Genomic DNA, 17,733 nt, shown 5'->3' on the forward strand with positions numbered 1-17,733 from the left:
TTGAAACAATGAGCAGGAAATTATCAGCGGCGCTGTATTAAGTTTCTACATATTATAATTGGATGGCACTGGAACACTGGATGAATTGCGCGCTCCAGGTTAATCAGGCCGGTTACTATCCCAACCTCGCTATTATTGGTGTCGCTGCCTCAGTATCACTGTATATGAACATTAATTGTATGAACCATGTTTAACTGCATTACTTTCCTCCATCAACATTAGAAGTGTTTCGAGTTTGCAACTATTTTCAACCAGTACAGGTAAGCAGAGACATGAGGGTTATGATTATCATCGAATTCCGTAATTTCAGCATGAACTTTAATCTATTCTGTCTTCCACCATAAAACAGACATTTCGCTTTATTAGGACTTCTACAGCACTTTCAATAGGTCACTAGATGCAGTAACATAGCAGAACATTTCAGCGCCTTCAGGAAAACATATATATTTTTTAAATTACGCATGTTGCATAATTCCACTGTTTTCTCTGTTCCTTGCAGTAAACGTATTGACGATTGTGATCTTAACACGTAGAAATTGTCGCCTCTCTAAATGTGTCAGTCGCTACCTGGTGTCCATGGCAGCAGCAGATCTACTGGTTATTATTTTCGACCTGATATTGAGACACATTCCGATTGTTCATTGGGAATACATTAATTTCCTATGGGCCTTGCGTGTGTGTAATATCCATGCCGTCCTGCTTTAGGCATCCACTGACAGCTCTGTCTGGTACACCGTCTCTTTCAACTTTGATCGGTTTGTGGCCATTTGTTGCCAGAAGCTGAGAATTTAATATTGCAGGGAGAAAACCGCGGCTGGGGTTCTGGGAACCGTGACTGTGCTGAGCTTTTTAAAGAATGTTTTCTGGTATTTTATGTTATCAGATTGGTATTTGCTGATAAACAGACCCTTGTTTTGTATTGTGACATTAGAGGTTCAGCTCTCCAGGGCCTGGGTAACGATAGAATTGCTCCATCACATTCTAACACGGTGTGTTCCATTTTTCCTGATTCTGATGCTCAAGGTTTTCACAGTCAGACACATTATAGTGAAGAGCAGAGCCCGCAGGAAAGTCCGGGCTCACAGAAGTAGGGAGAATCCCAGAGACCCAGGAATGGTGAGTTGGAGGAAATACATCATTATACTGTGTGTTTTCTCGGCCAATTTCATCCTGTTGTGGGCGATGCTAATGGTTTTTTCTATATGGAGGCGGATGTTTTACATGATCCCTGTTCCGCAATGGATGGGTGAGTAGGTGCGGGAATTGGGCTTCATGCTGCAACTCCTGAGTTGCTGCACATAGAGTTGGATGTACTCTGTGACACAGATTAAGTTCAGGGAACATTTGAAGAATGTGCTGAAATATCCCTGTTCTACAATTTTTCGATTCTTTCGATCCTTTGAAGAAATGAATCACTGAGAGTTTCCACTATTTTAACATTTGTTTTCTTTCTACCTGCAAGGCGGCGAGCTGCCTTTCTTTTGACAGAATGGGGATTTGTCCGGACCCCGGGCTGTCGCCTAATGCTCTGGTAACAGAGGGGTTGGTGGAGCCTTTGACTATAGTTAGAGAGCCGGGAGGTCTCTGCTGCCCCGAGGACAGTGAGGCTGGTGGTATTACTGTGGTAACAGAGGGGGAACGGGGCCTGTCGCTCTCGTGTCAGTGAGGGACACCTGTCGCTTGTGGATGTAGAGTGAGGCATTCCCTCTGGCTCTGTTGGCAGAGGGGCGAGCGGATTCTATGACTCTGGTAAAAAAGAGGGGAGGGCGCTTTCTCGATGGGGAAAGTGTCAAGCTAATATCCGTCTTCATGGCCACTGGAGGGGCCACGGTCTAATCTCAGTCCTGGAGTCAGCTGTCTCACTCTATGGCCCTCATACATTAGTTTCCTAGATGTAGAGGGGGCGGGGGGTTAAATGCCATCGTCGGCCTGCAGGTAAATAAGAACAGGAAGAGGGAAATCCACGCCAGTGGGACTGGGTGAGGCTGATTCTACTACAGGTTCACTGGGGAAGAGTGAGATATACCAGGGAGATGGTGGGATGGGATGTACCATGTTCACCACTGGAGGATTCTTATGAAATTAAAGATAACAACAATTTTTTTTCCCAAACTCTGTTTTTTTTCAATATATTTTCTATTGACAAAAAATGTGAGAGAAATTGAGAAAATTACCATGAAGACATTTTTAATGAAAACCTTTACCAAGATCCAATGTGTCGGGTCAAACATTGCCAATGTATTGCAAAGGAATAACTGAGTACAGCAACGTTTACCTACTTCCATACTGAACGGGATTAGAGCCTGATAATTTAACCAAAAGTGCACATCGTTGTCTGAAATAATCCCCAACTACCATCTCCAGCCCATAACTCCAGTGGGGAATGAGGAGAGAGTTCGTGCAAAGGGTCACGTGGTAAAGTAGCAAATGCACCACCCGAGTGAACTTAGCACCCCGCTGCAAACTTCAATGCCTTTCAACATTGTTCAATATTCACACTTCATCAATCTGTTTCCAAATGCAGCCATGCAGTAAATTAATTTCTCTGAGATGGGCTAAGAGCAGCGCCTGTAGAGGCAGTCAGCGTCCAGCAGAGGGTGGGGTTGTATCACTTTAATCACAAGACAGTGAAAAGATTTTGAGAAGAGGCTTTGACTCTGGGGGCTGGGAATTTGGAACCAACTCATCACTCACACTCCCATACCTTCCTGATAGTGACCCTCGCCACTCAGTGAGCAGCCGTTAAAGAGAAAGGGAGAGAAGAAAGGTGTCAGGTGATCCAGCCATTCCAGTAAAAGTTGAAAGAGCTTCCTAAAACGTTCATGTTAAGCGTTCAGAAATTTATTGAGCACATAACTCAAGCAGTAGCAATTACACACAAAGTTTCAAATCAAACAAATTTCACATCACAGTGGGTTATCAGTGATGCAAATGTGTTCCAGTTGTAAGTTGAATATTCAGACACTCAAACCATTGGAATTGGAATGCTCTTTGCATTCTGCAATTTTATTGATGCCTTTCCAGCTGAGAGACGTCCTTGTCTGATTGCCCATCAATGGAAGCCCAGCTTGCTGACCTGTGCAGTTTGAAAGGATTACTCATTAAGGTCAATGCGTCATTTCACAACATTTATATTGATGGCCGTCAGTGAAAATGTAGAAAAAAAAACATTACTTTTCACTACGTCATGAATATAATTCCGTCCAAGGAATCCACCTCTTATCAGTCACTTCACTTAATTCAGCTGCTCCCCTTACATTTTCTTCTGTCACACCAACATCATAGTAAATTTATACAGCAGATCTAACACAGCTATTGTCAAACTAATTTACTCTTACATTCAATATAATCTTGACTTGTGAGCCTATATTTGATTCTGCAAAGCCCAGCACTAAATTATTCCCCAATTCTAAAGAAACAATGAATAAGAACATCGTAACTTCCCAGAGGCTGTCCTTCAACAAAGGACTATCTGTTGTCCCTGTGCCCATTCTCAGTGTCGACAGTTCCATGAAACTTTAGGGTCTGTACAAATTTGGAGATCTTTAATCGAAAACCTTCATTAAACAGGAGATCACATTAATCCTGAAAGAGGTCGAAACTGGAGGGCCAGCCTGGCTTCAGGCTGGCCAGAGGTCACTGATCTAAAAGAGGGGCATAATTCTATATTTAACAAAGCAATGGTTGAAAGCTCCCCCACTCCTGCAGTATGGAGCTGAATCAATAGCGGTACCAGAATCACGCACGACTAGTATATGATCACTTTGCTGACAGATTCATTGCGTTAAAGATGCTGACGGTTAAGCAGAGCCGTCATCGAGCGAGCGAATACAGCACACGGAGATAGGATCACGGCTGCTCGGTGACACTTTCTATCTCTTTCACGGTTCTGGAGGGTCCACACCTGAGCACTGAATGTCTTCGCGCTTCAAGCCGAATAGACATTGATCCTTCTGGAGCTGCCGCAAAGAGAAGAAATGATGGGTGAGTGACACAATCAAGGGAGGGATTGGCCAAGATGATTGGATGTGAATGAAGTGGATTGATAATGAGAAATAACTAATCTTTAAAATTCATTCGTGTGTTGTGGGCTTCCAGGTGGTGGTTTTCCCTTGTATCTACTGCCCTTGTCCTTCCAGATGCTGGCGGTCGTGGGTTTGGAAGATGCTGTCTAAGGAGCCTCGGTAAAATCATGCAGTGTATCTTGTAGATGGTACACACTACTGCTACTGTGTGTCAGTGGTGGAGGGAGTGAATGATTGTGGCTGGTGTGGGGGTTGTGGGTTGGGGCAATCAAAAGGGGCTGCTTTGTCTTGAACGGTGTCAAGCTTCTTGAGTGTTGTGGGAGCTGCACTCACCTAGGTAAATGGGGAGAATTCCCTCACACTCCTGACATGTGCCTTGTACATGGTGTACAGGTTTTTGGGTTGGTCAGGAGGTGTGTTGCTCGCCGCACAATTCCCAGCCTCTGAACGACTCTTGTAGCCACAGTATTTCTTGGCGAGTTCAGTTCAGTTTCTGATCAATGGGCAGTAGAATAAACAGAGTGTAAATTGGAACAGTAATCTGAGGGGGGAGCTCCAGATCAGTGGATGCGGAGTGTGAAAGGAAGGATCCGGTTTATGTCATGTTTGTCCTGAGTGCAGTGCATTCTCTCACCCGATCCATAATGATGTCCCTCGCTCTCTCTTCATTGAGCCCTCGTACTGAAGTGACCTTCACGCGAATCGTGTTGAACTTAGTATCTAACACAACAGTCACAACATCAGCAGGTTAAACATACCCTGAATTTCACATAAGGCACAATTTCTTTTTAGAAAAATCACTTCCGTTTAAGATCTGCTTCCTCTAATCCTCTTTATCATCCCCTTTTACCGTTTTCCCTCTCCATATATCTCTTCATCTCACTCCATCTTATCTCAATTCTATGATTTCCTTATTATCATTCGCTTTACTTACTCTTCAATGTCAGCCCCTTGTTACCTCTTATATCATTTTCATCCCATGTTTACGTCTTGTCAGAGAGAATGAGAAAGGGATAGGGAGGGAGAGGCAGACAGAGAGATGAAGCCACAAGTGACACAGAGACAGAAAATTGAGTTAGAATCTCAGTAAATGTTTACAAAGCTGCAGGCCGTGTTTCCATCGATTTCACACAAAGCGAAACGGCTGCTTTGTTTTATTTTAATTTGTTTTGTGTCTGCATCGCGGGCTAGGCCAGCATTTACAATCCACCCATAACTGACCTTGAGAAGGTGGTGAGCAGGCGCCTTTTTGAAGCGATGCAGTGCGTGTGCTCTCCATTCTCAAGCGGCCTCACGCAACTGAGTGGTTGCCTGGGCCATACCAGAGGACAGTTAGGAGTCAGTCACATTGCTGTGGAACTGGAGTCACATAGCATCCAGAGCTGGGAGGGATGGCAGATTTCCTTCCCTAAAGGGACATTCCGGAAAGACAGGGTTTTGACAGCGATTCGGAATGCTTAGTCAGTGCAAGGAATGGCTTTCTAAAAATATTTCTAATCCAGAGTTAGACAAAGTTTTTGTGTCTCAAGATATCAATGGATATGAGGAGCGGGCAGGAAAGTTCAGGTAAATCCCAAGATCAGCCACGATCGTATTGTTTGGTGGAACAGGCTCGAAGGATAGAATGGTTTACTTCTGCTCCTATGACTTCTGATCTTCTATTCTGGACATCCTCACTTGCTATTTAACCTGATTTCACTGCTTCACCACAGCGAATCATTCTGTGCCATTACTCACCAAGGGATTCGTCAGAAGTCCTCAGCTGCAGAATCTTCTACATTTCAACTGAGAAATGAATTCGCCGGGTCCAAACTCTCCAAATTCTCAGATAAACCAGCAAAACTAAAACTTCAGCATGGAGCGGGGAACAGGAGTGAAGGAACAAGTGACAAACAACTGAACTAAGCGATAAGAGATCACAGAGTGAGACAAACAAGTGTGAGAGTGAAGATATGTGACTGGAAAATGGAGGAAGAGAGAAAAGGGGCTACAAAATACCCTCAATCACTAAATTCCAATGTGCTGACTCACTGCGTCCAACTGCCCATATTCACTGCATCCCACTCCCCAAACTGACTACGTTCAACACCCATCAGTCACTACGTCCCGTTCCCCTCACTCACTGCGCACCACTCCCCTCAGTCACTGCATCCCGCTCCCTAAAGGCTGTGCATATAATTCCCTTCAGCCCGTGTCCCACTCGACTCAGTCACTACATACTTCGCCCTGAGTCAACGCATCCAATTACCCTCACTGACTACATACCAGTCCCTTCAGTCTATAAATCACACTGCCCCCACTGACTACATGCCACTCCCCTCAGTCACATCATCCCACTCCCATCAGTCAGCACATCCCACAATCTGCAGTATCAGTTTGCAGCGAACACATTTTGTGAAGATTTTCTGCAGAATATCATCTCCAGACTGCTACCTGATATTTCACATCCTTTCTTGCTGGATGATTCAGGGAGAGTAGATTTTCGAGTCGAGTATTCCTCAGATTCCGGAGTTGGTGTTTTTCCTGGATCTGAAATGAAGCAAGGAGAGATGGGAGATTGCAGAGCACTTGTCAGCCCAAGAGACCATGCTACTGGTAGCAAAGTTTAGAAAATGTTTCAATTCATAATTATATAATTTGGAATACACAAATGTTACTCTGCTCTGTCACACCTGATTTTACCCCAGTCACTAACTCCCAGTCCCCTCAGTCGCTGCGCCCCATTGACCTCACTCACTATATCCCACTCCCTCCATTCATTAGAGCTTTCTCCCCTCATTCGCTCTACCCCACTCCCCTCAGTCACGACAACTCTCTCCCCTCAGTCACTAAGTCCTACTCTCCTCATTGACTACTTCCCATTCCCCTCACGGATTGCTTTCCGCTCCCCTCACTCACTCCATCTCACTCCGCTCAGTCATTGCAACCCGCCCCCTCAGTAGTTCCAACCCACAGCCCTTAGTCAGTGCGTCCCACCCCCGGAATCATTACATCACACTCCACTCAGTCACTGCATCCCAGTCATCTCCTTCACTACATTACTAATCCTGTCAGTCATTGCTTCACTAAGTCACTACATCTCACTCCACTAAGTCACTACATCACACTGCCCTTAGTGACTACAACTTTAAACACTAAATACTAGTCCACTCAGTCAGTTAATATCTGCTAAGATATTACAACCCACTCCCTCAGTCACTGCAGTCTAGTTTAATGGAATATTACATATCATTTTCCTCTCGCAATCTTTCACATCCCGTTTATAAGAGATTGAATATTGCATTTGATTGAGAACGAGTCCTGCATTCACACTTGCACGTTCTGGCCCCATTAATCGCTCTGATATATATTTTTTCAATGGGGACATGTGAGTGAGCTCACTCCGGGGACAAAGAGTCCACTTAGGAACAAGTGTGATATGAAGAAGAAATTAAGTGAACAATCCATTTTGAAACAACCCCACTGTGCAGATACCTGAAGTCTTTGCTGATACAGAGGGAGAAATATCAACGGATTCTGTCGTCGATTGTTCTGTTGGTTCTGGAGTTAGTAAGGCCCCTGGATCTGCTATAACGGAGGAGGGAGATGAGGGAGCGAGGAGTTGGGGAAAAAGGAAATTTCACCTGTTTGACATGAAGCTTCAGTAAACGTCACACATCTTAGTACATATATTAAAGTCTAAGCTGGTTTTGCATTTCTGTACTTGTTTGATGAGAGAGGTCAACATGGATTTTGGTTTCAGTTTTAAAAAGTTCTTCATATCTAATGAGTGTTTGCAACTTATTAATTAAGCAAACACAAGTTTATAATAAAATAATGCTGTTGCCCAGCAACAGGGGTCTAGTCAGGCACGTATATCTCACAGTCACACACGGAGTAAGAAAGACAGCAGCTTGTGTGGGAAGCTGTTGGAGGTCTGCTGGCTTTCAAGAATGTTGCCAAATGAAGCCACGGAAAAGTGCCAGATAGCTAGTCCCAAGATAAATTTGGTGCAAAGTATCTGCCAGAGAGATTAGAGCAAAGGTGACAAATAACCAGTCCCAAACTGAAGAAAATACCATGAAATCTATGGGTGTGGAACAGGAGAAAGTCTCAAGCAGGTCATGTTAATTAAGTTAAGAGTGAGGGGAAGAGTGAAATGCAACATGCTTCAGATATACAGAGTCAAAAGCTGCATAAAGCACGGTTAAAGAGAGAGCAGATTGCAAGTGGCGAGAATGTGATGTAAAATTGGGGAAAATCCAAATTAGGATTCCACCGCTCAGTCGCTGCATCCCAATCCGCTCAGTCACAAAACGCCACTCCCCTCAGTCACTACCTCACACTCCCTCATTCGTTACATCCCACTCCGCTCAGTCACAAAACCCCACTCCCCTCAGCCACTAGCTCACACTCCCTCGTTTGTTACATCCCACTCCGCTCAGTCAAAAGATCGCACTCTGCTCAGTCACAACATCCTACTCACATCAGTCTCAACACATCACTCACTTCAGTCACAACACTCACTCCCCTCACACACTACATCCTTTGCCCCTCAGTCGCTCAATTACATTCCCCTCACTGACTCCATCCCAATCTGATTAGTCGCTATATCCCATTGCCAGGTCACTCGCTCCCATTCCAGTCACTCAGCCAATCCCAATCCCCTCACTTACTGCATCCCAGCTCCCTCAGTAATTAAATCCCACTCCCCTCACTCATTGTGTCCCACTCCGCTCAGTCACTACGTCCCTTTCCACTCAGTCACATTGGATCAGACCAATCCCCTCAGTCACTGGATCGACCTGCGTTCAGTCATTACATCTCACTCTGCTCAGTCACAAAATCCCATTCCCCTCTGTCACCATACCCCACTCTGCTGAGAGGATGCACCCCACTCCCACAATCACCACATCCTACTTTAATGAAAAATTGCATACCATTGCCCACTGAGACTACATCAAGTTCCCTCTATTAGATATAGAATAAACCCTTAGATTGCATCCTCCTGGAGCCAAACAAGTGAAGGATCAGTTTAGAATCAACCCCACGTTGCAGATACCTGTACTTGAAGTCTTCGCTGAAATAGAGGCTGAAATATCAACGAATTCACTTGTCGATTGTTCCTCGGGTTCCAGAGGTGGGGAAGTCCCGGCATCTGCAATAAAGGAGGAGGGCGATGAGGGAAGGAGGACTGTGGACACCTGGAAATTTCAACCATTTAACATGAAGCTTCAGTGACCGTCACCCATTTTATGACATAAAGATAGTTTAAGTAGCTTAGAGTGGTATTTGTAGGTGTTAGGAGTGGATGTCAGTTTTAAAGTTTAAGTTGCATTTGTATTTCTGATTTTGAGTGTTAGGAAATGTCAAGTTGAGTTTCAGTTTCACTTTAAAATGGTGCTCTCATTCCTATTGAAAGTATATGACTTAATAAGCTAAGCAAACGCAAGAGCAGATAAAAACCGTGCTATTGCCCAGCAACAGTGGCCCAGAGACGCAGGTCACTCCCCCAGACACAAACAGAAGAAAAACTGCACCAGGTTGTTTGTGAGCCACTTGCCAAGCAGAAGTCACATAAAAGGGGAAGATAGTTAGTCCCAAGCTAAAATTGGATGAAAGTATCTACCAGAGGGACTGGTGCAAAGGGGACAGATAAACAATCCAATTCTAAAGTGAAGGCCGCAACATCCAGGGCAGTGGAACAGAAGGAATGTCCAAGCAGGCCTTGTGGGCGAAGGAAGGGCAGGAACCTGGAATGGGTCCTGTTAATGAAGTTAAGGGGGAGGGGCAGAGCGAATGTATCAAATCTTCAGATTTAAAGAGACAAAAACTGCATAAATCAGACTTAAAGCCGAAAGGGCTTGTAAGAGGCAAGAATGACTGAAAAGATGGCTGAATGTCTGTATCTCTTTGCTAGGACATGTGAAGGTACTGCACTGTTATAGCTCATTCGGTGAGAGAGAGCACATGGAAGACAGCTTGGATGCATGTGGCGGCTCAGGGAAGAATAGCATCAGAAAGAGAGCTTGAAACCCGCAGCTGAAGAATTGTGGAAGGTGAACGAGAGAAAGCGCCAGTTTGGGAGAAGATTCCAAGCTGAGGTCTTGGATAGTGGAGAATGGGATTCTTCACATGAAAGACAGAGTGTGGTTAGCAGGGCAAGCCCTGGTGTGAAACGTGCCTGGGAGAAGTTGATGAGAGATCCATAGCATCTGGTTGAGGTGGCATCTGTCACTTGATGCCAGGGTATAGTTTACATGATCACAGGGTGTCATAGTTTACATGGCCTGTGAACATACTGTGAAAATTAGAGTATGGGATAGCTTTGTATCTTGCGGTATCCTTACAAATCTATATATGTAAAAATATATATATATATATATATATATATGTATATATATTTATTTATATATCATATGTGTGTATATGTATATTATATATATACATATATATTATATATATATTACATATATATATATATATATATTAATAAACATGTTATTATTGCGCTAAAAGTTCATCAGTTCACCCCTGTGACTCTGCTCAAAATCACACAGACTTCAGTCACGGCATCCCACACCCTCAGCAAGATATAGGATAAATCTCTGTGTCTGAGTCATTGTTGACTCACAATGAGTGAAGGATCAGCTTAGAAAGAACGCCACAGAGCAGATACCTAAGTCTAGAGACAAAGGTGAGATAGAGGATAGTCTCTCACTGGATTCTCTGGTAGATTGTTCCTAAGGTTCCTTAGTTGTCAATGTCCCTCGATATGGAATAAAGGGTGAGAGAAAAGGGGCAATATGGTGATCCCCTTAAACAGCTCAACCTTATTTGCCAGAACTGTCTAGAGAACGTCAGGCAGCTGTGTTTATAACCTATCTGATGAATCTTCCGTCTGTCAACACAGACTGCGAACTAGGTAGAGGCTATAAATTCAATCAACACATTCGACTTCCAAAACTGACTCATTGCGAATCTTCACAGAGTCAGCATCCTACTCCCCTCAGCCACTACATCCCACTCCCCTCAGTCAATACATCCCACTCTCCTCAGTCACTGCATTCCACTCCATTCATTTACTACATCCCGCTCTCCTCAATCACAGCATCTCAGTCGCCTCAGTCACTTCATCCCACTACCCTCAGTCACGACATTCCAGTCACTTCAGTCACTACATCCCAGTCCCCTCAGTCACTACATCCATGTTACCTCAGTAACTACGTTTGAATACATTCAGACCGTGAATGGAGTCTCCATCAGCCACTACAACTCATAAATTCTAGTTGCTACGGAAATAGGACATTTGCAGGTTGACAAGTAAAGTTGCTGATAATGGGAGAGAGAGACATAGAGAAATGTAGAAAGGTAACGATATAGAGAAAATGACAGATTGATAGATGCAGAGAGAGACAGAGTCAGAGATAAAAAAAAACACTGGGTGGTCAAAGGGAGAGACCGAGCGTTTCAGATGAAGATAAAGTATGAAATAGTCAATTACAATAAGTATATTTTTTTTTAAAAAATGACTTTATACTCATGAGTGATAATAGAACAGATGAATTGGGCTGGATGAAGGAGGATGCAGAATAGTCGTGTGCAGAATGACCCCCAGAGTGGACCAATTGGTCAGAGTGGCCTATTCCTGTGGTGTAAATCCCACACCCTCAGTTCCAGCACACAGTGTCAGAATCTAACTCTCCTGTTATAACGTGCTGACCCTGTACCGATCGTTAGTAAGGAACGCATAGAGTGCATATATAATTTCCACAGATACTTACAGATCGATCATAAGACCGGACTGTACTCCCCTCTCCTGAAGGGATAATTCAGAGGAAGACTGGAGATGGGGAATGACAATTTTTCATCGGAGAATTCTTGCATTATTGAGAATAAGTGCCTCTCGGGGAGTGCACTTTGGGTAAAGAATGTTATTGATTTAATCCCACAAGACAGATACCTGCAGTGAAAGGCCCAGTACGTTTAGAAGGTGATTTCTCAGTGGATGTTTCAGTTGTTGAATCTTCGGGTTTCTGAATTGTGGAAGACCCTGGATATGTAGTAAATGAATATAAACAGACGTCAGCGCAGGAGTGAGAGAGAACCTGAACAGTAGATTTTACTGTCCAGTAAAACACAGATGCCAAGCTAAGTCTGAAACATTCGGCTCGGCGACAGCAGCAGACTGCCCAGATTCATAAATATAACCAGCCACAGTCACAGGATTGCAGCCCATCAATTTCTACATACCATTCCCCACGCTCAATAATACCACTCCCCTCAGACAATACAACAAACTGGCCTCAGTCAATGCACGCCATCCCGTCATCCACTGCATCTCAATACACTCAGTAAAAATATCCCAATTTCCTCAGTCTCAACTTCCCACTCCCCTCAAAAATTCAATCCCACTTCCCCACAAAACAACATTTCGAAGAGCATATGTGTGAAGATATTCTGGAGGATATTCCCTCCAGACTGACACCTGTCATTTCAGATCCTGTTTGGCTAGATGATGCAGGGACAGTGGATTCTCGAATCGACAGTTCCTCAGATTTTGGAGTTGCTGTTGTCCCTGGATCTGCAATGAAGTAAGGAGATATGGGAGATTGCAGACTGCACATCAGCTCAAGACAGCATTTACTTGTTAATAATGTTTGGAACATGATTCCACTCATTACTTATACTCTGTCACCCCCAGCTATAGCCCAATTACTAAAACCAACTCCCCTCAGTCACTGCATCCCACTCCACGCAGCCAATGCATCCCACTCCCCAAAGTAAATTCTTCCCACTCCCCGCAGTCATTGCATCCTGCTCCCCTCAGGCACTGCATCTAAATATCCTCAATCAAGACATCACACTCCCCTGACTCACTACATCCCACTCCCCTCAGTCACTACATCCCTCTTCCCTCAGTCACTACATCCCACGTGCACCAGCAACTGCGTCCCACTCCCTCACTCACTACCTCCTATGCCCCTCAGTCACTACATCCCACTTCGCTCAAGCATTGCATCCCACTACCCTCAGTCCCTACATCCCACACCACTCCATCAGTAATCTCACTCCCATAAGTCACTAAGTCGCACTCCCCTCAGTCACTGCATCCCACTACCACACATGCACCTCGATGATAACATCCCACTCCCCTCGGTCATGAAAATCCACTTCCCTCGGTCAGGAGATCCAACTCCCATCAGTTACTAGGACCCCCTCCCCTCAGTCAGGACATTCCATTCCCCTCAGGCATGACATCCCACTCTTCTCATTCACTAGATCCCATAACTCTCAGTCATTACTTTATTATCCCATCATTCACTGCTTCCCCATTCCCTCCGTCATTGCATCACACTCCCCACAGTCACGGAATGCCACATAATTCAGTCACTGCACCCCTCTCCCCCGAGTCATGGTATTCAACTCCCCATGGTCAATGCATCAGACACCCTTCAACCATTCCATCCCGTTCCTCTCAGGCACTACATTCCAGTTCCGTCAGTGTGAAATTTCAGAGATCAAAAGTGTGAAGATTTTCTGTAGAATATTGCCTCCAGACTGATACCTGTTAGTTCAGAAGCTGTTGGGCTGGATGATGCAGTAAAAGTATATTCACGAGTGGATTGTTCCTCAGATTTCAGAGTTGGTGTTGTCCCTTGTTCTGCAATGAGATAAGGAGACATGGGAGATTGCAGAGTGCAGATCACCTCAAGAGGTGATGTACTTGGTAGTAATGTTTAGAAAGTGATACAAATTTTTTGATCCTCTGTCTGAATCACGCCAATGTCAATCTCATGCATGGCTATACCCCAGTGACTGAAACCAATTCTCCTCAGGCACTGCACCCCGCTCCCTGCAGCCACTGCATTCCATTCCCTACCGCCACTGCATCCCACTGCTGTCAATATAAACAGAGGTCAGCGCGTGAGTGACAGAAAAGTTAAACAGTTCATACAAATGTTCAATAAATCACAGATGCCAATCTAAGTGTGAACCAGTCGGTTCGGCGACAGCACCACACTGCCCCGACTCATTATTGCGACCACCTACGGTCACAGAATTCCAACACGTCAGTCTCTACATCTATCCCCGCGTTCAATAACCCTACTCTCCTCAGACAATACAGCACACTGGCCTCAGTCAATGCAGCCCAATTATCTCATCCACTGAAAGTCATTCCCCGAAGTAAAAACATGCCAATCCACTCAGTCACTGCATACCACTTCCCGCAGTCACTGCATCCCACTCCCCTCGGTCATGCATCCTACCCCTCTCAATCGCTGCATCATACTCTCCGCAGTCCCGGCAACTTGTTTCCCTCAGTCGCTACATTCCACTCCACTCAGTCGCAGCATCAAACTCCAATCAGTCACTGCATCCCACACCCCTCAGTCATTGCATCCCACTCCCCTAAGAAACTGCAACCCACTCCCCTCAGTCAGTACATCGCGCTTCCCTCAGCCACTGCATCTCACTCTCCTCAGTCACTTTATCCCACTCTACTCAGTCACTGCATCCCACTCGCCACAATCAATGCATCCCACACCCCTCACTCACTGCATCCCACTCCCCTCACTCACTACATCCCACTCCCCTCACTCCCTGCATCACACTCCCCTCACTCACTGCATCACACTCCCCTCAGTCCCTGCATCTTACTTCCTTCAGTCGCTGCATTCCACTCCACTGAGTCCCAGCATGCAAATCCACTCAGGCACTGAATCCCATACCCATCGGCCATTGCATCCCACTCCCCGAAGTCATTGCATCCCACTCCCCTCAATCAGTGCATCCCGCTCCCTCAGCTGCTGCATTACAATCCACTCAGTCCCAGCATCCAACTCCACTAAGTCACTGCATCCCACACCCCTCAGTCATTGCATCCCACACCCCTCAGTCAATACATCCCCGCCCCTTAGTAAGTTCATGAAACTCCCCTCAGTCAGTGCCTCGTACACTACTCAGTCACTGCTTCCCACTCCCCTCAGTCACTGCCTCCTTCTGACCACAGCCACTGCATCACACTCTCCTCAGTCATGGCATCATACTCCCCGAAGTCACTGCATACCACTCCCCTCAGTCACTGCCTCACACTCCACTCTGTAACTGTATCACACTCCCCTCAACCAGTACAACCCACTGCCCTCCGTCACTGCATCCCACTACTCTCAATATAAACAGAGGTCAGCACGGAAGTGACAGAGAATTAAGCAATTCATACTAATGTTCAATAAATCACAGATGCCAATCTAAATGTGAACCAGTCGGCTCGGCAACAGCACCACACTGCCCCGATTCATAAATGCGACCACCTAAAGTCTCAGAATTCCAGCACGTCAGTCTCCACATCTCTCCCCGCGTTCAATAATCCTACTCTCCTCAGACAATACAGCACAATGGCCTCAGTCAATGCAGCCCAATGAACTATCCACTGAAAGTAATTTCCCTCAGTAAAAACTTCCCAATCAACTCAGTCACTGCATACCGCTGCCTGCAATCACTGCATCCCACTCCCCTCAGTCATGCATTCTTCCCCCCTCAATCGTTGCATCCCACTCTACGCAGTTCCTGCATTCTAACTCCCTCAGTCGCTACATTTCACTCCATTCAGTCCCAGCATCCAACTTCACTCAATCACTGCATCCCACACACCTTAGTAATTTCATCCCACTCCCCTAAGTCACTGCATCACACTCCCCTCAGTCACTGCATCACACTCCCCTAAGTCACTACATCCCACTCCCCTCAGTCAATAGATCCCACTCCCCTTGGTAACTTCTTTCCACACCCCTCAGTCAATGCCTCCTATGCCCCTCAGTCACTGCATCACACTACCCTCAGTCACAACCTCGTAGCCTCCATAGCTACAGCATCACATGCCCCTCAGTCACTGGATCGCACTCCCCTCCGCCACGACATCATACTCCCCTCAGTCACTGTATCACATTCACCTCAACCAGTACATCCCAATCCGCTCCAACACTAAATCCCAATTCCTTCTGTAACAACGCCCCTACTCCCCTCAGTCACCATATCCCACTTCCTTCAGTCACTGCATACCACTTCGTTCAGGATGAGATTTCGGAGATCAAATGTGTAAATATTTTCTTTAGATTATTCGCTGCAGATTGGTACCTTCTAGTTCAGATGTGGTTGGGCTCGTTGATGCAGTTACACTGGATTTTCCGGTCGTCTGCGCCTCAGATTCTGGAGTTGTTCTTGTCCCTGGATATGCAATGAAGGAAGGAGGGTTTACAGATTGCAGAATGCAGATCACCTCAAGATATCATTTACTTGGTTGGAAAGTTTGGAAAATTATTCACTTCATTATTTAAACAGACTGAAACCGATGTCACTCTGTCACTCCTGGCTATAACCCAGTAACTGAAACACATTCCCCTCATTCACTGAAAAACACTCCCCTCAGCCACTGTATCTCACTCCTCTCCGTCACTGCATCCCAAGCTCCTCCGTCAATGCATCATAATCCCTTCAGTCACTTCATCCCACTCCCCTCAATCTCTACATCCCACTCTGCTCCGTCACTTCATCACAATTCCTTCACTCACTGCATCGCTATCCCTTCAATCACTGCATCCCACTCCCATCAGAAAATTAACAGATATCAGCGCATGAGTGACCGTAAACCTGAAGAGTGCATATTAGTGTTCAGTAAAACACAGATGCCAATCTAAGGATGAACCAATCGTCTCGAAGACAGCACGACACTACACCCATTCATAAATATGACCACTGAGAGTAACAGAATTCCATCACCCTACTCTGTACATCCCACTCCCTGCGTTCAATAATCCCACTCCTCTCAGAAAATATAACACACTGGCCGCAGCCTAAGCACCACAATCCACTCCACTAAGTAAAAACATTTCAATCCCCTAATTCACTGCATCTCACACCTCTCATTTGCATCACACTCCCCTAAACAACTCCATCACACTCCATCAGCCACTGCATCAAGGTCCCCCCATTCACGGTATCCCATTCTATCAGTCACTGCATCCCACTCCTATCATTCACTGCATCCAGGTCCCCTCATTCACGGCGTCCCACTCGCCTCAGTCACTACATCCAGCTCCCCACAGTCACTGCATCCGACATCCCTCAGTCACTGTATCCCACTCCCCTTATTCACTGCATCTCACTCTCCACGGTCACTGCATCAGACACACTTCAGTCACTGCATCCCGCTCCCCTCACTCAGTACATTCCAGTTCGTTCAGTGTGAGATTTCAGAGGTCAAACGTGTGAGGATTTTGTGTAGACATTTCCCTCCAGACTGATACCTGTTATTGCAGATCCCGTTGGGCTCGATGATGCAGTGACATTGTATTCAGGAGTCGACTGTTCCTCAGGTTTCAGAGTTGGTGTTGTCCCTGGATCTGCAATGATTTAATGAGACATGGGAGATTGCAGACTGCAGCTCACCTCAAGAGAGCATGTACTTGTTAATTATGTTAAGAACATCATTCAATTCATTAGATATTTCCTGTCACTCCTCGCTATACCCAAATTAGTAAAACACAATCCCCTCAGGCATTGCATCCCTCTCCCTGCAGCCAATGCAGCCAACTCCCCTCAGTAACTGCATTCCTCTCCCCGCAAAACATTACATCCTGTTCCACTCAGGCACTGCGTCTCAATCCCCTCAATCACGACATCCCACTCCCCTGAATGACGACATCCCACTCTCATTACTCAGTACATC

The 17,733-nt window shown here is 45.6% G+C and overlaps 1 protein-coding gene across 1 annotated transcript in view; it reads right to left on the reverse strand.

Moving 5' to 3' along the window:
• Positions 1-6,396: 6,396 nt before the first annotated feature.
• The window catches only part of LOC144672830 (uncharacterized), a 491,943-nt gene continuing 480,606 nt past the window's right edge, over positions 6,397-17,733 (reverse strand). Inside the window, exons 10-12 of the mRNA XM_078534810.1 lie at positions 17,312-17,407; positions 9,067-9,162; positions 6,397-6,554 (exon numbers count right to left, since the gene is read on the reverse strand). Coding sequence (XP_078390936.1) covers positions 6,397-6,554; positions 9,067-9,162; positions 17,312-17,407 — 350 coding nt within the window. The remainder of the gene's footprint in view (positions 6,555-9,066; positions 9,163-17,311; positions 17,408-17,733) is intronic.

This window comes from Cetorhinus maximus, unplaced genomic scaffold (assembly GCF_964194155.1).
Source record: "Cetorhinus maximus unplaced genomic scaffold, sCetMax3.hap1.1 HAP1_SCAFFOLD_58, whole genome shotgun sequence".
Taxonomy (NCBI): domain Eukaryota; kingdom Metazoa; phylum Chordata; class Chondrichthyes; order Lamniformes; family Cetorhinidae; genus Cetorhinus; species Cetorhinus maximus.